The 22,454-nt window shown below is 33.0% G+C and overlaps 1 protein-coding gene across 1 annotated transcript in view; it reads left to right on the top strand.

The window, feature by feature from the left end:
* Positions 1–22,128, top strand: part of LOC110708442 — a 41,419-nt gene extending 19,291 nt beyond the window's left edge. The window contains exons 3-6 of the mRNA XM_021886571.1: positions 89–610; positions 6,339–6,765; positions 6,867–7,459; positions 21,665–22,128. Coding sequence (XP_021742263.1) covers positions 89–610; positions 6,339–6,503 — 687 coding nt within the window. The 3' untranslated portion in view covers positions 6,504–6,765; positions 6,867–7,459; positions 21,665–22,128. The remainder of the gene's footprint in view (positions 1–88; positions 611–6,338; positions 6,766–6,866; positions 7,460–21,664) is intronic.
* The last annotated feature ends 326 nt before the right edge of the window (positions 22,129–22,454 follow it).

Here is a 22,454-nt window from a genome sequence, read left to right as displayed (position 1 = left end):
GCGAAAATGAAGATTAGTATCTTTTATAATTGCATTCGTATTCTAGCAGTAACAAAACTTAAACTAACTTGTACTTTATGCTTTGTAGAAAAATATGATGGATAGGCTCAATACGGGAAGGATCACCAATAATGACCAGTACGGGTTTGTTTTACAACATAATGGAGACAAATATATAAATGATTTGATTTCTGAAGGAAATGGAAGCAATGTCATTTATATCGCCTTACATCATGGGAAAGCAGAGTACTTCGAGAGAGCACTAAGCAGATATCCAAATATGATATACCAGAAAGACTCAAATGGTGATACTCCACTGCACATTGGTGCCAGGGTACCATCGGATGTAGCAAGGGAAGTGGTGAAGAAATCTCTAAAGCATTGGATTGATAAGAATAGGCAATCTCTAAGCATACCGCCGTGGAGGGTGAAAAATTCCAGAGGCAATACAATATTCCATGAAGCCGTACGCTCCAGTAACTATGAGTTATTACATTGGGAGACTGAGACTGATCCTGATCTCCAAGAAGCACTGTTAGACATAAACGAGAGCGGTGAGACTGTTCTTCATTTGCTTGCAAAATACTGCAATCGTTTTAACGGTGACTCGGTGAGTATCTGTTCTCTTACTAAAGTAAAATTTAATTTTGTTTTGAGTTGATTAAGTAATTATTGATTGTACTAGAAATGAGAAAATTGATATATGAAAAATATAATCTAATAGTTATTAAGGAAATTTTGATATAATTAATTGAAAATTAATCCATTAATTAAAATCATTGGTTAAAAATTTAAAAATTTAGAATTATTTGATTTAGATTGTGTATAATTTGTAATAGAAGATGATGGGGCACATTAATTTGTTTGTGTAGTATAAGGCAAGGAGGGTATTAAGGTCTTTTTAGGTGGACACCAGAACCTCCCCCTATATTTTGATTTCGGGAAGGTGTTTCATACTTAAAATCTAATCTAATATATTATATCACTGATAAATAAAGTCAGTCTTGCACCAATGCAACGAGACAGCGACGCATGACATTTTAATTTTACGCCAAGTGTGAAGCTAAGTAGGCGACACCAAATAGGTATTATCGTGACACATATGATGCTATGTAAGACGTTTGAATAGAATTTTAAATATAAAAATGTCGTATAGAGTTTTATTATCGATATACTTCTAATATTTCATATATACAAACTTATTCGTAACTTTGAATAAATATCTTATAAATCGATACTATTTCCACCATAAATTTTATTTTATTTATTTATTTATTTGGGTCTTTTAAATGGTTAATCAAGGATTAAACGTGGATTAAGGGGATATATAATGTTATTAATGGTCTAAAGTGGAGTTTTGTAGTCAAATTAAAATTTTAAATTTTTTTACACTAGTAATTTACAAGATTTTTAATCAGCAATATTTTTCAAAACTACATTAATACGTGGTTGTAAGACTAATTTTCCAAATAAGATCAATTTATAATATATTTAATTTATTTACAAAAATAATAGAGAATCACTAAAAATATAATTTAATAATCCTAAACTTTAATTATCAACCATCCAAAACTAGTATATATATATAAGGAAAATTTGATGCGGCGGAAATGGAGGGGGAAAGGTAGGGGATGGAGTTTGCGGCGACTGGGGCTGGGAACGGGAGTGTTTGTGTGGGGTAGTGGCCGGCGGTAGGGATGGGGTTGGCTGGGTTATTTTAGGGTTTTGATTTTTTTTTCCTTTTTTTAAACCAATAATACGATGACATGTGGCACAATGGATCTCACTTAACAGATTTTTGGACAGTAAATGTTAAGTGGTGGTAAAATCAAATTTTATATAAAAAATTTTGGTGTTAAATTTTTTTTTTTTTTTTTGTAGTGTTAAAAATCATTTTTTTCGTTTTTGTGGTGTTAAAATCTAAAAATCCAAAAAAAAAAATGGGGGGATTTTAGTCAAATTCCACCCAAAAACTTACTAAAAGTGGAAAGAAAAAAAAGGTGCAAGTAATGTGAACCATCCATTTTAGGAAATTGTTGTAAGTAACAAGAAACTGGAAATAGGACCTGTACACTTTAATTTAATTTAATTTCAGCTCAGTTCAGTTCACCTCAGTTAAGTAAATATGAACACGCCGGTAGTATAATAATTTGGTAGACAGTGTATTAGATTTAATCCTAACCCTTGATTTTCTAGATGTAATCATATCCCTCTATTTGTTTTGACAGTTTATCTTTTTATTCCATTGTATGAACCGTTAAATCAAAATTTTAAAACGGAATAAATATCATCATAGAAAGATAGTGGAATTGATTAGCGCTTTTCACGTACGATATGTCATGATACTTTCATTATCTTTTTATTTTTATTGAATCCATGTATCTTTAGTTACTTCGTCTTTAATTAGAGCAGTCAATTCGGGTAAACGGGTCGGGTTAGTGTGAGTCGAGTCATCTCAGGTCGGGTCAATACGGGTTAATGTCATTACATATGCGGGTCGGGTTCAGGTTTGGTCATGCTTGAGTCGGGTCACGTCGGGTCATACATCTTATCGGGTTTGGGTTAGTAAAAGGTCGGGTTATTCGGTTCAGGTTAAAAATAGGTCGGGTTAAATTCAGGTCTTTACGAGTTTAAACGAGTTAGGTCGTTCTTAGGTTAGTTTGAGTCGGGTTTGATTCAAGTCAATTAGTTACGGGTTATTATTAGGTCGGGTCATTCTCCGGTTCAAGTCGGGTTTGGTTCAAGTCAATAATTTGCGGGTTATAATCAAGTCGGGTCATTTCAGATGTCGGGTTATTCTCGAGTTCAAGTCGGGTTCGGTTCAAGTCAATAATTTGCGGAAAACATGTTTCCTCCCTGAAATTCGTCCCTAAAAACATGTTGTGAAACTAACCTCTTAAAATTCAAAGTGAAATATTGAAGGAATAGAGTTAGGATTCAATTTACGTTCCAATACCAACATGAGATAACGACTTATACATATTGATTCAATAACAAGTCGGGTTGAATTTAGGTCGGGTCAATAACAAGTCGGGTTGATTTGGGTCGGGTTTGTAACATGTCGGGTTGAAATTCGAGTCGGGTTTGTAGCAGGTTGGGTTAAATTCGGTTCGGGTTAGAAACAGGTCGGGTTGAATTCGGGTCGGGTTGAATTCGGGTTTTGACGGGTTAAAACGGGTTTGGGTTAATTTCGGTTCAGGTCGGGTTCAGTTCAGGTCAATAATTTACAGGTTACATTCGGGCCGTCTCTAGGTCGGTTAATGTTCGAGTTCGAATCTCAAATACTCGGGTCGACTCGGGTCTAGGGTTGGTTTTAGGTCGGGTTCAGGTCACCATTTTTTTCAAGTTCAGACAGGTCGGTTAATAGGTCGGGTTAGAGTCGGTATTTCAGGTCAGGTCAGCTCAGCTGTTGAGAACTCTATCTTCAATCCATTGCTTTGGTTAGTTGAGGAGCCAAAGGTTTTTTAGTGAAACAAACTAAACTACATGATACCAAATGGAGAGTGAAATATTACAAAAGAAAAATATCTCGATTCAATAAATTTTTTCATTTTTTTTTACACGATTCTCACATCACAATTGGTGAAGTATTATATTTAACATTTTTTTAGAGCTATTATATTTAACATTTTTGAAATTTAAATATTGGAAGCTTCTTCATTACAACTAAAAAATATCAATTTATCGTAGGAAATTGAAACAGTTTTAAATAGTACACGAATAAATGAACTTCTACATTGAATTATGAATTAGACAACGTTGAATATATAATATATCATAATTTTGATGAAAATAAAAAATTTAAAAATTTAAAAATATACATAATTCTTATTTATATTCATGTATAACGATTTATTTTTAAAATGTATAAATTAAAAATAGGTTTTATATAAACCGTGCATCGCACGGATTCCAACCTAGTATATACTAATATTTAATAACATGAAAGTTTACAGGTCATACAAACTGCCACTTGTCACCATATAAATATTCCTTTTTTTTCTTTTTTTCTTGTCTTTGAAAAAAATAGTATTTGCTTGATTGCTTCTTACCTTCATGTCATTTCATCTTTAATTGATTTCCCTTTTACAATCATTTTATATATATATATATGGAGTTATGGAGTTGTTTTAATTTATTTGAATAGGATGATAGGTTTTTTTTTTATTATTATTTAAAATTCAGGTTGGTAGTTTTCTTAAAAAAAAAAAGTTGTGATAAATATGGGTCGGGTTAGTATTGAGGCTTTCCAACCCATTTAAGTTCGAATAGGAACACAACACGTCACGTGTATGATTGAAGTAACAACATAACTCGACAACATGACACGAACTGGACACGAAAAAAGTAGGTTTGTGCCAAAAATTTTCAACAAGTTTAATTAAATAGGTCGCCACGACACGTCACAGTCATAATATGGGTCGGGTTAGTGTTGAGGCTTCCCAACCCGTTTAATTTTGAATAGGAACACAACACGATACAATTGTCATCTCTAATTTAAATTTTTAAAATGGACAAAATAAGATATATGGAAAATATATGAATCAAAATTATTACAATTATATACTATGTTAAATAATTTGTGCAAATTTTATAGTAAGTAGTAGATGGTATTGAAAAAAAAAAGTGGGAATTATGGAGGGAAAAAAAAACAGCACCAGTAATTGACACATGTCATTCTTGTTATTCGTTTTAGTACTCCGTATTATTTATTGATGATTTACATCACTTTTCTTTTTTAAATGAACAAGATATTATATATGAATTTAAATTATTCATATTTTAGAATAAATATTTAATATATTAATAATATAATACGAGTTTATACTTACATAATTAAAAATTCATTTCATTCGTGTATTACACGGGATAAAAACTAGTTTGAAATTTATAATGTCTTCATTCAACAATCTAATTTTTTTGAAACGATATTCATCGGAAAATTTTTTATTTTTATTTTTATTTCATTATTTTGTTGGAACTAAGATGGTCAACAGCTTAAAATCGCTCATGATATTCTGTTTTATGGTGCCATGTTAAACAGGATGGCAATACCGTTGCATATAATTTAATTAGCGATTTAACCGTTTTGACGCCTTATGGAGTTAAGTAAGTATGGGAGAACCATAGTACTTGTGAGGTTTTTCCTTATGTTTTGATGGATAAATTATTAATATAAGACACCTAATACGTTTTCTCAAAAAAAAATAAAAAATGATGGTCAACAAATTGGACGGCTGTGATTGTCATTTACAAATCAAAGGTCATGAACGATTTTGTATGATGAATACAAAGTTGTAGATATTGTAAAATTGGCGTATAATATCTATCAGTAATGCTTGAATGATAATCCTTAATATTGTCGAAACAAAAATTAATTTCCATTTTGCATCGATTATAAAACAAATTCCCAAAATATCGTTACATATAGGATCAAATATAAAGGGTCTTTTCTCCAAAAAATATTGTCCACATAGGACCGATTATAAAGAGTTTTATTTTATTTTGGTTTGAAAAGTCATTAGCAGCTTTATATTAAAATCATATCGCTAATAACATTAGCAGTTATAAGGAGTCAACGAAGGTTTTTTATAGAAAGAAGTAAAGAGACTTGTAAAATATGAAGTCTAGTCTGTCTCCTAAATTTTGGCTTTGGTATGTTCGGCAAAATGTAGCTGTGAAGGTAGCTGTAGCTTTAGAGATAGTTGTGAGCTGTGGAAATAGCTATTAGCTGTCAACAAGCTGTTAGCAGTGAAAAAAGATAATTTAGGTATGATTGTTCGGTAAAGTAGTGGTTGACTAGCTGTTACATTTAAGAATCAATATTTTATTTTTAAAGCTATACATTAAATTTTCAAAAGCTACTTCAAAAGCTACCTCTAACTTCAAAAGCTAATAATCCTAGCTTTTAATAAAAGCTACCTCCACCACTAAAAGCTACTTGAACCATAACTTTGCCAAACACTCACATTTTTTGTTGAGTAGTGGTTTGACATGGTCGTCAAACCACTAAAAGCTACCTAAAAGCTAATCAAAAGCTAGCGCCGAACACGCCCTTAAACTTGTCATTTAGTGAGTAAGAAAGGAGACCTAATTGTACTAATTAATGGCTGGTCTCTTTGAGTTATTTCATTACAAATCTGCTAATATAAAAAAGTAAAAAATTATGTCCAATTGTGCATTGACAATACTATGTGAATTTAGCAGTAAAGGAATTTATTTTAGTCTATAAAATATCCATTCTTGTTGATTTTTCGATTAGCAAAAAAAAAAAAATATGTATTTACGAATGGAGGAATTATATGCTTGCTTCCTGATTATGTTGTTGCATGTTGAAGGTAGTGCATGGGAATGAAATCATCTATAAAAGTGGGTTTGCTGCATATATGCGCGACGTAGATGGCTTCGCCCCAATTTTAAGAGCAGCACACTCTGGCCAAACCTTAGTCGCTTTTTGGATTTACAATTTTTTTCCTACATCAATACGTATGAGTGATTGGTGAGTTAGAATCGCTCTTAAAAAAACTGGGAGATGATTCCATTGTTATGAGTGACCTAATGTCATCACAAGATATTGACGGAAACACACCATTACATGTTGGCATCTTGAATCGTAATTTTGAGGTTGTACAATGTTTCATCAAACATTTCATCAACGCAAAATCAAGCTTAAAGATGAAGGAGTTATTTGTACACCTGAAGAACAATGATGGAAAGTCAGTATGGTACATGATTTCAAATGGATCAGACATTCCTCAAATCCTAGTAATCCATCTCATCAATTTATTGTCACTAATTACCATAAACAGTATATAAGTTTTATCAATTCCTAATGTTAATTATCGCATGCATTATTCGTTTTGCAGAAGAAACTCATGAATCAATTACTGAGTGTAGAAACTACATTGGATGACATGCTTTATGAGGCAGCTACAAATGGGGATACATAATTCACCGTATGAAAAGAAAACAGCCCAAACCCCAGATGGAAGTAATATCATTCATATAGCCCTTCGACATCATCAATTTTCCTTCATTGAGAGTGCTTTCAAAACTGGGACCTTTCCCTTAATATATAAGGAGGACTCAAAAGGGGATACACCTTTACATATTGCTGCCAGGCTTCAACCTTCTGATCATGCATTGAATTTCTTTAAGTTGTGTATTCGTATATGGACTGTTTGGGATGATAAAAGCCCACCGTGGATGGTGAGAAATTCAACAAGAGGGGATACAATCCTTCATGAAGCAGCACGGGTTGGTAATACTAACATTATCTCTTTATTTTGGGCGATGCTGCAAATCGATGACAATGATACATCATCAATTTGGGCGATTATTATGCATGGATCTTGGACTGCGGGTCATATATCTGCGTTAAAAAATTATGACATTACGGATGTGAATGGTTTTGATGAGACTGTTCTTCATGTGATCGCACGATACGCCACTTACTCAGGTATGTTTTTCTACCTCTTACATTTTATTTAGTGTGCATTCATCATTCTTTTTAGGATATGTTATGATAAAATTATAGCGTAGTGGTCCACTACGGAAAACTACGGACGACTACACTTAAAGATTAAATTTGAACCTTTGATATATTAGTTGTTTAATCCTAGCCACCCAATTCAACACCTAAGCTACACAGTCATCAAGGGATTGTTTGTTTAATATTTTTTTTTTTTGAGCATGAATATTTTTTTATTAAAAAAAATTTAACAAATTTTAAACGTTCCATCTTCAACCTAAATCATCTTTCACATTATTAACCTTTGTAATTTGTATGAATATGAATATCATATTCAACCTTTGTCATCTTCATCAAACCTTCATCTTCAACAACAAAAACATTCATCCTCCAAAATCTAAAAATAAAAAATTCATTAAAGTGTTGTTTGGTTAAATTATTAAGGAATAAATATTCATATGCATGTAATTAGCGTTAGTTTCCATTGTGTTCAACTCAAGTTAGTTTCAATTATGTTCAACTCAACCTTTTCATCAATGGTTCTTATTAAAAAAAATAATAATAAAAAAAAAAAAAAAAAAAAAAAAAAACCTCCATTGTCAACCTTAACCTGTAATTATTTCAAACTTTATCATCATCATCAATTATGTGAATTAGAAAATTAAATTATAATCATCACATTAATGTCTATGTTTTTTTAGTCAATATAAATTGCAATATGACATCAATTATATGTTTTAAGTCTAATCCTTCATTGATGAATGTAAGTCATTAACTATCACGTAAATATAATCCGCAGTTATTTCCTTTTTTCTAAATAAAAAAACAAAAAAGCAATAAAAATTTTTGCCCATTAATTTTATTTTTGGAAAAAAAAAATGAATAAATCCAAAAAAAAAAATTGGAGGTCTCTAATTGACTAATTCTCCACTATCTTTGCCTTAAATAAGATCATGATATTTTATTTACTTAATCAAATTGGTAATATTCTTCCTCCAAAAATTTTCTATTCAAAAAAAATAAATTAAAAAAAAACAAAAATTTGGCAAAAATTAATACTGTAAATTTAAATGTGAAGATATATTTAGAATTAGTAAAAAAAAAAAAAAAAAAAAAAAAAAAAACATGATTTTAGGAAAAATTGAAAACTAACACGTTTCATTTTTTAATTTTAATTTTTTTTTTTGTAAAGGACTTTATTTTTGTTTCTTTTAACCACTTGATTTTTTTTTCCTTTTTTTTGAGATAATTCAGGATGGATTTTGATAAAAATATAATCATGAATCCATGATTCAAGGAAACTGCTACATATGTTCTTTCGTAAAATAAAATTAATTTACTTTTTTTTTTTTCGAAAACCAAATTAATTTACTTCTTTAAAACAAAACTTTCTTTCAAAAAAAAAAAACTATATTTTTTTTACAAAAAACAAATTATTTTTTTTACTTGAGATAAAATATCATAAATATTACTCAGTAATTTATTGTGTAATGTCAAATGAACAATAATCCTCTACTCGTATTTAAATTAAATTCTAAATTAAAATATAGCCATATTGCCTACTATTTGATTACAAAATGATACAATATGCTCAAATGCAAATAATTCAATCTTGCAAACATTATTCTAAAATTAAGAAGGTGGGGATAGTATTCGATTTAAATATATAGGATGTGTTCGATTTACCTGATTTTCACTTATCTGAACTTATGAACTTATTAGACTTTATTAAAACTTATTCAGTTGTAATTTGTACTTGGCTAACCCTTATAGCATATTTTAAACCTGAACTGAACTTATCTAAACTTATTACTCATGAAATAAGTGAAAATAAGGTGAATTGAATACACCCATTAAAAAAGATTAAGCACATCAAATAAGTTCGATCAGTTAATGTTTAATAAGTTCTGATAAGGGTTGACCAAGTACAAATTAAACTACAACTAAATTAAGTTTTAATCAGGTCTAATAAGTTCAGATTTGTTAAGACAAGTTTAAATTAGTGAATATTTGATTAATAGAACACACTCTAAGGGTCTATTTCACCTTATTTTAACTTATTTTAGGTATTATATATAAGTTCAAATAAGTTCAGTTCAGGCTTAATAAGTTATGATCGATAAGGGTTACCGAAGTATAAATTACAACTAAAATGAGTTTTACGGAGTAATAAGATCTACTAAGTTCGAATAAGTCCAAGTAAGTTCAGATAAGTTCTAATAAGAGAAAATTAGGTGAATAGAACACACCCTAAGTATTATGTACTCCCTTTTCCTAAAAAAAAAAAAAAGTATTATGTACTCCCTCCGTGTTTTTTTAAGTGTTACAATTTGACCGGCACATAGTTATAGGCAATTAAGAATAATAAAGGTTCAATCAAATTAGGTATTCCTATTAAATATTATGTAGTCTCAATCAAGAATATTTGAAAGTTGTAATAGTCAAATTAGGCATTCCTAATAAAGTATTATAAAGTCCTGATAGATTATATATAAAGATTATTGCAATCAAATTAGGGAGCCTCATTAAGGGTCAATTCTATTCACCTTATTTTCACTTATTTCAAGTGTAATAAGTTCATCATATAAGTTCAGTTCAGGTTTAATAAGTTTTGATAAGGGTTAACCAAGCACAAATTAAATTACAACTAAGTTAAGTTTTAATAAGGTCTACTAACTTAAAATAAGTTTAGGTAAGTTCAGATAAGTTAAGATAAGTACTAATCAGTGAAAATCGGGTGAATAGAATACTAATTTTTGTTTAATTGAATTAATCTTAGGCTTTAATTATACATCACAATGCCACTTATTTCATCCTCCACCTAGCAATCAAGCTTAGCACCGTGCTGTATATTAGTTATTCTAAAGATTTCATTATCATATGTATTATAAAGTCCCAATAAAGAATATTTGAAGGTTATTATAATTAATGAAAACAGTCCCAATTAAGTATTATGAGTCTCAATAAAGAATATTTCAAGGTTACTACAATCAAATTAGGCAGCCTCAATTTTTTTATATTAAGTATTATAGATCGTTGATTTCATCACTGCCTATGTGTCACTTTTTTATTTAATTTTTCCCCTCCAAAATGCAAAGATGATGTCATATATTTTTTTTCTTTTTTAAGCTATCCTATTTAATATAGCTTTGAAAATATTTTTTTTTCTTTGAAAGAAATCGATAGAGCAAATTTATTAAGAAGCATCTAATCCCACCAAAGTCATAATACTTTGGGGGAAAGAGTCAAGTCGTACATACTCGGAGTGATTTACCGTATCCCACCTCGCAACTAGATGGGCAACGGTATTACAAGAACGTTTAACATGAGTAATGACACAACTATCAAACCAAGCTCTATCAATCCTAATATCATCATAGATAACAAATAAAGGGGTAAGACCTCCGCTATTTGCATTCACCTGCTTGACCACATTTACCGCGTCACATTCGATCCAAATGGACTTGTAACCCAATCTCCTCGCCAATCTCAAAGCATATAAAACAACCATCGCTTCTATGTATTCCGGTTGTGAGCCATATACTCTCTTCGTTGCAGCACACACGAGAACACCCTCGGCATTACGCCCCACCACACCAAGTCCTGCACTCCCCGAACTAGGAACATAAGCATCCGTGTTAAATTTAACACACCCAGGGGAAGGAGGCAGCCACCTATCACAGCTAGTAATGCTAGCTGGACCAATAGCCCGCACTATAACCTTACTTGCGTAGGAGTTATAGTCCTGCACCAATTTGCAGAACCCCGCTGCCAGCATCACGAAATTGGGTCTCTCGTCTCCAAAAATTAGAAGATTCCTGCATCTCCACGAAGCCCACATCAGCACAGCCATCGAGCAAAGCACCTCAGGTGTGTATTTGCGCATAAGCCACTCCCATCGAGCCACAAAGGAGTCATTTGGTGCATCCACCAAATTCGCCTTTAGATCACTATGTTCCCATATCTCTTTTGCAGCCACACATTCAAAGAGTGTATGTATGATTGTCTCCTCTATAGCCCCACAAATCTGGCACGAGCTCTCGTTCACAATGTGGCGGTAATGGAGCCTGGCTTTGACAGCCAAATTCCCCTTCACGGCGCTCCAAATAAAGTGTTGGAGTTTTGGAGGACCACGGATCTTCCAAACATAGCTCCAGACATCTTCACCAATATTATCATGTTGCCCCTCCACACTGCCCATTTTCGCCAGCCAATAGCCCGAACAAACGGCATAAATTCCAGATTTTGTCCCCCCCAATACCTCCTATCTGCACACAAATTCGTTGGCAGGGGAGTAGCGAGAATTGCATTACACCATCCCAAAACCCACCATATTCTCTATCTTAGCAACATCCCACCCACTTCTATCATCATACATCAAATCACACACCTTCCTACTACCACCCCCATCCACCAATTGAGGGATTTTGCAAGGTTTACCATCAACTAGCAGCCACGAGTCAGCCCATATATCAATATCTGAACCATTTCCCACTCTCCATACCAACCCGTCTCTCAACAAACCCTTCGCTCCCCACATACTCCGCCAAGAGAAACTAGGATCAAAACCCCTATTTGCTTCAAAAATTGACGAGTTCTTAAAGTATTTCGCCTTCAAAATCTTATGGAGCAAAGTTGACTCGTTAGTGTATAGCCGCCAAAGTTGCTTAGCTAGGAGAGCTTGGTTGAAACACTTCAAATCTCTAAAGTTCATACCCCCTTTAGCCTTCGGTAAACAAAGCTTTTTCCAATTTTTCCAGTGCATCTTCTTCACATCTTCCCTCGACCCCCACCAAAATTTACACAAAAGAGTGGATTTCTTCAATTAATCCATCCGGAATTTTGAAGATGCTCATCATGTATGTTGGAATAGCTTGAGCCACGGCCTTAATGAGAACTTCCTTACCCGGTCTCGACATCAATCTCTTTTTCCACCCATTCACCTTTTTCCAAATCCTCTCTTTCAAGCAGGTAAAAATAGCCTTTTTGGACATACCAATTATCGTTGGTAAACCTAAATATTTTTCATGTCTTTCCACCTCTCTAACACCAAGAGTCTCAATAATCAAATTCCTCCTTTCCGCCGAAACACATTTACTAAAAGCCACCTCTGTCTTATCTAGATTGACTTTCTGACCAGACGCTCTTTCATACACTCTGATAATATCAGCAATTTTCGAGCATTCCTGCAGAGTAGCTTTAGCAAAAATTATACTGTCATCGGCAAAAAACAAATGAGAGACCCTTGGAGCGGCTCTACAAATTTTCACCCCATGGATTTTTTTCTCCCTAGCCGCTTTCGAAATCAGACCTGAGAAAGCATCAGCACAAAACAAAAATAGATACGGGGAGATAGGATCACCCTGCCTGAGGCCTCTAGAAGGAATAACCTTCCCAGTTATGTCACCATTCACTTTAAAAGAATAAGAGACACTCGAAATACATTTCATGACCCTCTCAATCCATCTTCCCCCAAATTCCATTTTTCCATAACCTTCTCCAAAAAAAACCCATTCAACCCTATCATATGCTTTACTCATATCTAATTTCAGCGCCACTGAACCATGTCTCCCCTCCCCTTTTCTTTTCATATAATGGAAGATCTCAAAAGCAATTAGTGCATTATCAGTAATCAAACGGCCCGGAACAAAAGCACTCTGATTGACCGATATAATATCATTCAACAAAGGTTTCAATTTATTCGCCAAAGTCTTAGATATTATTTTATAGATCACATTGCAACAACTAATCGGTCTATACTCAGTCAAAAATTTCGGATCATTGCATTTTGGAATGAGAACAATGCAAGTCCGATTTATTTCAGAAATATCAACGGAACCACTCCACCAATTTTTGACAAGAGTAATAATATCAGGACCAACAATATGCCAAAATTTTTGAAAAAATAGAGCATGCATACCATCAGTGCCCGGTGCTTTGTTCGGATGCATTTGAAAAAGCGCTTCTTTAATTTCATCTGCACTCGGCTCCAACTCAAGGGCAACATTCATCTCGTCAGTCACCAGATTATCGATACCCTCAAGTTTTTCCTCAAACCCCGATGGAAGACCCAAAGAAAACAAGTGCGAAAAATACTCCGCCACCATCCCTTTCACACGTCTGTCATCCGAAACCCAAATGCCATCGTGATCCGTCAGCCCCTCAATCCGATTCTTCTTGCGTCTCTGGCTAGCCTTACGGTGAAAATAAGCGGTGTTCTTATCACCATCGCGCAATTCATTAGCACGAGACCTTGCATACCAATAGCTCTCCTCTAGTCTTCGAAGCTCACCCAACTCCCCAGAAATTCTTTCGCAATTCGCTAACATGGAGGCATCAACAAGACCAGCCTATTCAGTTCGCAACTCCTCTTCCAGTTTCTTCAACTTTTTCTTGGTGTCACCAAAAGCCTTCGACGCCCATTTTTTCAGATCACTCGCACAATGTGCTATCCTCATATGAGGAGCTAGGCCCTCACTATTTTGCCACGAGCTCGACACCACATTGTTGCAATCATCCCTGGAAAGCCACATACTCTCGAAGCGAAACAACTTCCCTTTCCTACCCCTTTCATAGTAATTGATGTTGTCAAGCAAAATAGGGGAGTGATCCGACTCCTCCCTCACCAAGTGTTGCACAGAATAATTTGGAAATAACTCACACCACGCATCATCACCAAGAAACCTATCGAGTCGCTCTCACACAGTAGTATCAACCGTTTTCCCTCTTTGCCAGGTAAATATACTACCCTTGTACCCCAAATCTTTCAATCCACAATCATCAATCGCTCCCCGGAAAGCATCCATCAAAGAATCACGCCGAACCACACCTCCCTTCTTTTCTCTCATGCTAACGATTTCATTGAAATCACCAAACATGATACAAGGCAAAGAACAATCATTTTTGAGGTTTCTCATCATCTCCCACGTCTTATGTTTATTTTCCGTCTCGGGCCATCCATAAATACCAATAGCTCTCCACCAAGGTACCCCATCCGGATTACAAATATCCACAGCAAAATGGTGAGTAGAAAAAGACACCGTATTAACCCTTACACTCCTCCACCAAAACCCAATGCCCCCCGACCTTCCGTTACTACTAATGAAAATACCACTATCAAAACCACACCGCTTTTTAATTCTTTCTAACCTACCATCATCAATCATCGTCTCCATCAAGAACACTACCTCCGGCCTCTCTCTCCAACACAAGTCTAGGAGAGTCCTCTCCGCCCAAGGGTTGCCAAGTCCTTGAGCGTTCCAGCTTAATATTTTCATTGCCCTTCGAGGGAGTGGTCACCACCACTTCCCTCTACTTGGATGTGTCTGTCCCCAGAAAAAATATCAATGTCCATCTTCTTCTTCTTATCTACTGGCTCCTTTAAATTCTCACTCACCATACTTCTTTTCTTATTCTTTGTCAACTCCTCATTCTTACTGCCCATGCCCAAAACAACCCCCTCCCCACTATAACCTTCCTCCATTCTCTCCAACCTTCTCCAAGTCTTCAGAATCTTCTTTTTTTCCCCATCCCCCCTTATTTGTTTCTCACCAACAACACCCCCCTCTCCCTTAGGCATGTTCACTGAAACCCCCAACTCAGACCCCCCACCAGCAGTTAACACCCTTCCCATTTCCCTCCCCACACCCGTATTATCACTAAGCGCCTCTTCACACACCTCCCCCACCATCGGACCATCATTATTCAGCACAAAAGAATCTGGTACATGTTCACTGAAAATATATTCCATTTGAATGTTTAAATTTTTAATTTTGGGTTTTCTACACATACATATTATGCTATTTAGTTATTTACGAGTTGTTAACAATAGTTAATAATATAATATAATTGAAATTTCCTAATTAAATATGAAAATTATGCATTTTGGGGAATTGTATATTCATATTTAATTATAAATTAGTTAAGAAAATTGAGAAAGTAGTTATTTTCTTTCAGTATGTGTTAAAAGTCTATAATTCAATTCTTATTTTAAAATCGTTTATCGCACGGGGTTAATCTAGTTAAGTATTTTAGAATTCCAATAAAAATATTTCGAGGTTATTATAATCAAATGAGTTAATCCCAATTAAGTATTATAGAGTTCTAATAAAGAATATTTGAAGGCATTATAATCAAATTAGGCAATCTCAATTAAGTATTATAGAGTCCCAATAAAGAATTTTATTTGGAGGTATAATCAAATTAGGCAGTCCCAATTAAATATTATAGAGTCCAAAAGAGAATCTATGGAGGTATTATAATCAAATTAGGAAATCCCAATCAAGTATTATAGAGTCCAAATAAAGAATATTTGGAGCTTGTATAATCAAATTAGGCAGTTTCAATTAGTATTATAGAGTCAATAAAGAACTTTTGGAGGTATTATAATCAAATTAGGCAATCCCAATTAGGTATTATAGAGTCCCCAAAAAAGAATATTTAGAGGTATTATAAATAATCAAATTAGGGAGTTTCAATTAAGTATTATAGAGTGTCAATAAATAATATTTGGAGGTATTATAATCAAATAATGCATTCTCAATTAAGTATTGTAGAAGCCTAATAAAGAATATTTGGAGGTATTATAATCAAATTAGGCAGTCTCAATTAATTATTGTAAAGACCCAATAAAGAATATTTGGAGGTATTATAATCAAATTAGTCAGTCTCAATTCAGTATTATAGAGTCCCAATAAAGAATATTTAGAGGTATTATAATCAAATTAGACAGTCTCAATTAAGTATTATAGAGTCCCAATAAAGAATTTTTGGAGGTATTATAATCAAATTAGGAACTCTCAATTAAGTATTATAGAGTCCCAATAAATAATTTTTGAAGGTACTTTAATCAAATTAGGCAGTCTCAATTAAGTATTATAAAGTCCCAATAAAGAACTTTTGGAGGTAATATAATCAAATTAGGCAGTCCCAATTTGGTATTATAGAGTTCCAAAAAAAATATTTGGAGGTATTATAAATAATCAAATTAAGCAGTCTTAATAAAGTATTATAGAGTTCCAATAAAGAGTATTTGGAGGTATTAAAATAACATTATTTGTGAGATTAAGTTGCAAAAAATATGAAATAGAAGTAGTATATCTATTTTAATAAATTAAACCCTAATCATTTGAGGTTGCCTATATATTAATGGGAAGGTTCCATTTGAATATTACAAAATATATATATTTCAACAAAAAAAAATTTGAAGGGCAACATGAAAATATTTAATTCAAATACGCACACACCTTTTTAAATGTCTTTTTTACTCAAAAAACAATTTTAATCTAATTTTTTGAGTCGAAAAGACATGAAAACATAAATAAAAAAAACAACCAAACTACAAATACTTGACTTGCACCAAAAAAAATGTAATTAGACAAAATAGATGCAATAGTTTATGTTGTTCAATTGTCTTGATTCAATGTTTTTTTTAGGGAAAGATTCAATGTATTTAGTTTGACACTAAATAATTATTTGCAGTTTTTTTGAGGAAAATAATTATTTGTATTAATTAAGGGTCTGTTCATATTTACTTAATTTCAGTTCAGTTCAGTTCAATTCATCTCTAATCAATTCAGTTCAGTTTAATTCAGTTCAGTTCAACTCCAATCAGTTCAGTTCAGTTCAATTCAGCTCTTAATTTTCCTCTCTCATAAAATATTCATTTCAGCTCAATTCAGTTCAGTTCAGTTATGCTCCAATCAGTACAGTTCAGTTCTGCTCCAATCAGTTCAGTTTAGTTCAGCTCCAATCAGTTCAGTTCAGTTCAGTACAGCTTAGTTCAGTTCAGTACAGCTTAGTTCAGTAAATGTGAACAAGCCCTAAATGAATGTTAATTACGAGTACTAGAAAATACGTACTAGTAATGCTTAATTTCAAGCATTAATATAATATTTAACCCTTTGTTAAGAGAGAATGTCCTCTATTTATAGATAGAGAATAATGGATAAAGAATAAAATATAACACTAGTGATGAATAATAGTAATACGGTTCATTTAAAACTTATATTCTCCTTAGATATTAATATGAATATTCCAAAATCTAAATACTTATAATTAGGGGTGAACAAAAAATCAAGGTACCCTGAAATGGAACCGGAACCTGCTAGGAATCGGTGGTTCTGGAACCGAAACCTGTACAAGAGGTTCTGGTTCCGGGTAGCAAACTGGAGAACCTGTAGTAACAGGTTCCGGTTCAGGTTCTCAATTTTTTGGAACCGGAACCTGTAGGGTATCCTGTACCTAATAAAATATCACTTAATTTCAAATTATACACTAATTCTTACTCAATTTTTAAATAATAAATATCAAAATTACAATTATAAAAATATATATATTAAATTTATTAGACAAGTACTATTAGTTTGTCTTATTTGCAAGCTGCAAACATTATAAATTAGTGACCAACCAGTTTTTTATTAAAAAATCCGCAAAAAAGTTTGTGAGTATATTATAATACAAGGTACCTTGAATCAGAACCGGAACCTGTAGGTTCTGGTTTCGGTTCCCAATTTCCAGGAACCTGTTCAACAGGTTCCAGTTCCGGTTCCCATTTTGAGGAACCTGTTGCAACAGGTTCCAGTTCCTGGAATTTTTACAGGGTACCCTGTTATGCTCACCCCCACTTATAATCAAATTTAGAATATCTTTTTTTGTTCAAAAAAAAAATATAATAAATTCAGAGTATCTTTTAAAATTAAATGTCAACCTTAATTTAATAAAAAATAATTATACTACATATTTTTTTTATATACTACATATTCATAAATTGATAAAAAGATAATTATATTGGAAAAAAAAAATAAGTAAAGAAAGATTTAGTCAAAGATAACTACTAATCAACCCTACCTCCCAAATCACGAAGTACTAATTTATTTATTTATATGTATTTTGACAAGCATTTTTTTTTCTATGAAAGTACAAGGCTAATTAATTTTTTTAAACTAATATTTCTTTTCTTTTTTTTTCAAATAATACCATTTTCTCTTTTTCCTAAATTATGGTTGTATGGTTTTAGCTAAAATATTTAGATTGATTATATAATCTCAAAAAAAAAAAATCGTATAAAACCTTTTGATATTTCTTCAAAAAAAAAATCCTTTCTACACAAAATGCAAAATGCTAAAATCATGGAAGTTTTTCAACTTATTTGTTATTTATTTTTGTACAAAACTAAAAGAAAAATATAAAATAAAATAAATTCATCTTCAACATAAACAGACACCCATCTTAAACAATGGCATTGTCGATTCAAGCTTTAACAATGGGGTTACTAAAAACTCATATGACAAATTAAAATTTAACATGAAATTATATGACAAATAAAATTAAACATAATATTATAAAATATTATGCTATTGCTTTAATCAAATTGTGTATACATATACTTACATTGATTTAATATCATAAATTAATTTTATATTGACGCATAAATATGATGAAAACATTATTCTTATTGATATCATATATACGAATGAATTTTGGATGAAAAATAAGGTTAAAAATTAATGATGAAGTACGTCATTAAAGAAGGTTGAAACTATTAATATGAGTTCTCCTCTTAAAAATAATTGTTAACTATTTTATAATTGACTTGGATGGTTTTTTTTATAATATTGTAAATTGGGGGAAAAAAAATTAACCTTCTAAAAGTATGAAAACAAACAACAGTTTGCTGACTGGTCATGACTTAAATGATGTGTAAATCAAATTTTTAATTTTTTTTGAAAGTGTAATATTTAAAGGCTAAGATTAAGCAAAAAAAAAAATAATAAACGACGCAGATTTAATTTCTTATCATAGTCGTCCATAGTCGTGCGTAGTTGTTCGTAGTCGACGACTACGGTAGAACCATCCTATGATATGATCTTGTATGATTAGTGTATATAGAACCTTTTTAGGATAACTTTCGGTCGTTTTGAGATAATTTTTTATTTTGTGTAGAACTACCTTAAAGATAGGATCATTTGTGAACAACTACCCATTTTTTTTATTTGTTTAGAAATACCCGCAAGTTTTGAAAAGTTTGGGTAGCACTACCCACCAACGTTTTTCGTCCCATTAAAACGTTATTTTGGCCCAATTTTTTACTTTTTTCAATTACAATGGTCAATTAATGTTAAAATAAGCAAAAACCCCGATTCAACTAAACTCCCAAACCTTAGAAATTAAAATCCCCAAATAATACTACACTCATGAACCCTAAAATAAATTTTGATGAAAACCTTAATTAGGTTAATTAAGGTAAATTAAAACCTTTATACAAATTGGGAGAGTTAATTGAGTGGCAAAAGTGATAAAAGTGAGCTCCAATAACGTCTTAATTGGACGAAAAATGTTAATAGGTAGTGCTACCCAAATGTTTTCAAACTTGTAGGTAGTTCTAAACAAATAAAAATAAAATGGGTAGTTGTTCACAAATGACCCTATCTTTAGGGTAGTTCTACACAAAATTTCCTTTTTTTTTATAGATATCTATGTTTTTTTAAGGAAAAATTCACATTTATTACCAGCAAAAACACCACGTATCAGATTTACTATATGTCTAAAAAAATATTTTATATTACTACCACCATAAATCCCTAACTTTAGAAATAACTACTAGTGACTAACCCCGTTACTGTTTCTGTTTTAGGGGCCCATAACAACAACTAGTTAGGTCTAGCAACCGTTAATTCAACCACCTTGCAGCCACCCTTCACTTCACTGCCACCTGTCCCCTGAACTGCCACCCCTTGCCGGCGCCGACACGACCCCACCCCCACCCCTACACAGCCAACCCCTCCCTTTTCCTGTTCTTGTTGCCCCCACTTTAGCTCCCCTGCTCAAACCCACCACCCACACCTGCACCCGTTTGAGCGTACCCACAACCCCCCAATTGCAACAACATCCGATTAATCATAATCCCAGCACCTTCATTCAAAGCAAGAAGAACCCCACCAAAAGCTGTAGAACGAGCCGACGATCTAAGACCCTGACGCATTTGAAGGAACCCACCAGTGGCAGCTCCGGCGAAGATTGAATTCGTTTTGGGTGGTTTTGGGGAGGTAGTTTAGGGTTAGGCATGGCCGAAAGGGTAGGGGAAGGGGGGTCAATTTCGACGGGGGGAATAGGGAGGGGGCAATTTCCGGTGAGAGGGGAAGGGAAAGGGGGTGGTTTCCGCGCGGTTTGGGGTGGGGGTAAGGGCAGCAAGAACGGGAAAAGGGAGGGGGTTGGCTGCGTAGGGGTGGAGGAAAGGGAGGGGTGGGGTCGCGCCAGCTGGAGGGAGGGGGTGGGGTCGCTCCGGCCGCCGGCAGGGGGGTGGGAAGGGGTGGCAGTTGAGGGGAGGGGGTGGCTGGGTTACATTTTTTTTTTGAAAAATCTTAATTATTATTTTTATTAATAAACTTAACGGAACTTTAACGGATTCCGTTAAGTGGTAGTAAAATTTTAATTATGTGATTCTGGGTGGTAGTAATATAAAATATTTTTTAAGACAGGTAATAAATCTGATACGTGGTGTTTTTGCTGGTAGTAAATGTGAATTTTTCCTTTTTTTAATGTAAATAACCATTGAGATTTAAGTTTTATTAGGGTATTATAGTCACTTTCCCTCACTAAAATTTGATTTATACTCATTTAAGAAAAATTCTTTTTATCAATAAAGCATAAATAACTTATATTTATATCGAGGGGACTTTTTATTCAAATTGGGGCAACTTTTATTTATTTTGGTTGTTGTAACTATTATTTATCTTTAAAACAAACTATACAACAAAAGTACAATAATTATTGTACACCCGATTTTCTTACATGTTTGAATATTTATAATAATTACTACTAACGATTATAAGGATTTTGCTAATGAAGTTGCAAATGTAAGATATTTTGGTTCAATGCAAGAAAAATAGGGCCCAACTTGTTTTTTAGTAAATAATATTGATTGAAGCTGTTGAATAAATTGTAAAAATTATAAAAACTTGATATTAATAAAATATACAATATGAACGAGGAAATTTTATTTATTTTGATGGTGCAATTAAGAATTTTGGTACTTAAAAGGTGGTTTAGTAAATAAAAAAAAAACATAAAAGGTGGTTTAGTAAATAAAAAAGTTAGACAAAAAGATTGTTTATACCAATTTTGCCTATTTTTTACTCTAATCTTTTGTTGAACGAGGAACTGCTAATGATTAATGTACGTATAACGTTGTAGAAAAAGATTTTCTAGAGAAACATTCTCAACTAATGAAGTCTCTAGTTTACAAGCGTGACAAAGAGGGCTTCACTCCTATTTTAAGAGCAGTACAAAGTGGCCGACTCGGGATGGCTAGGCTTCTTGCTCAACAGTTTCCTGCATCCATTGGGCTTAGAGATGATAAAGGTCAAACAATTTTGCACCACCTAAAGGCTTTGGTGGTAGACCTTGCTGATGATTTGAGAGATATATTACCGGTTTGGAAGGATTTCTTCAAGTTTTCTGAGGTTGATGATCTTAGAATTGTACAAAATGAAGATGGGAACACTCCCTTGCATTTAGCCATTGTTGATGCGGATTATACTAAAGCAAAATTTCTCATGGAAGTGTGTCTCCAGTCAAAAAACAAACAGGAATTAAACATTGTTAATAATGATGGTCAATCAGTTTTTGATTTACTCTCAACACGAGCCCATTTGCCTACCATGGTGCGTAATGCTTCTACTCCATCTCTCTTTCTATATGTATCTTTAATTTGTGTAGTTATGGATTCACTTGCAGCATTTGTTAAAACTTAAAAGTATCAAATATGGATGTAGCTAGCAATTGATGTACCTCTTAGAAGCTTGGAATGCATCGATTGCTTGTATTTGTTAATAGAAAAAGTTATGCATCCGTTTACAAGAAATTGATGTACCTCTTACAAGCTTGGAATAAGCAATTGATAAACACTTTTATCTTCTGAAAATTGGACAATGCTAATAAATTTTCGTTTTTAATTACTTGCTTGTGCAGAAGCCACTGCTAC

The sequence above is a fragment of the Chenopodium quinoa genome, unplaced genomic scaffold (assembly GCF_001683475.1).
Source record: "Chenopodium quinoa cultivar QQ74 unplaced genomic scaffold, ASM168347v1, whole genome shotgun sequence".
Taxonomy (NCBI): Eukaryota; Viridiplantae; Streptophyta; class Magnoliopsida; order Caryophyllales; family Amaranthaceae; genus Chenopodium; species Chenopodium quinoa.
The sequence above is the reverse complement of the archived record's forward strand: the minus strand, read 5'-3'. Positions and strand labels throughout refer to the sequence as shown.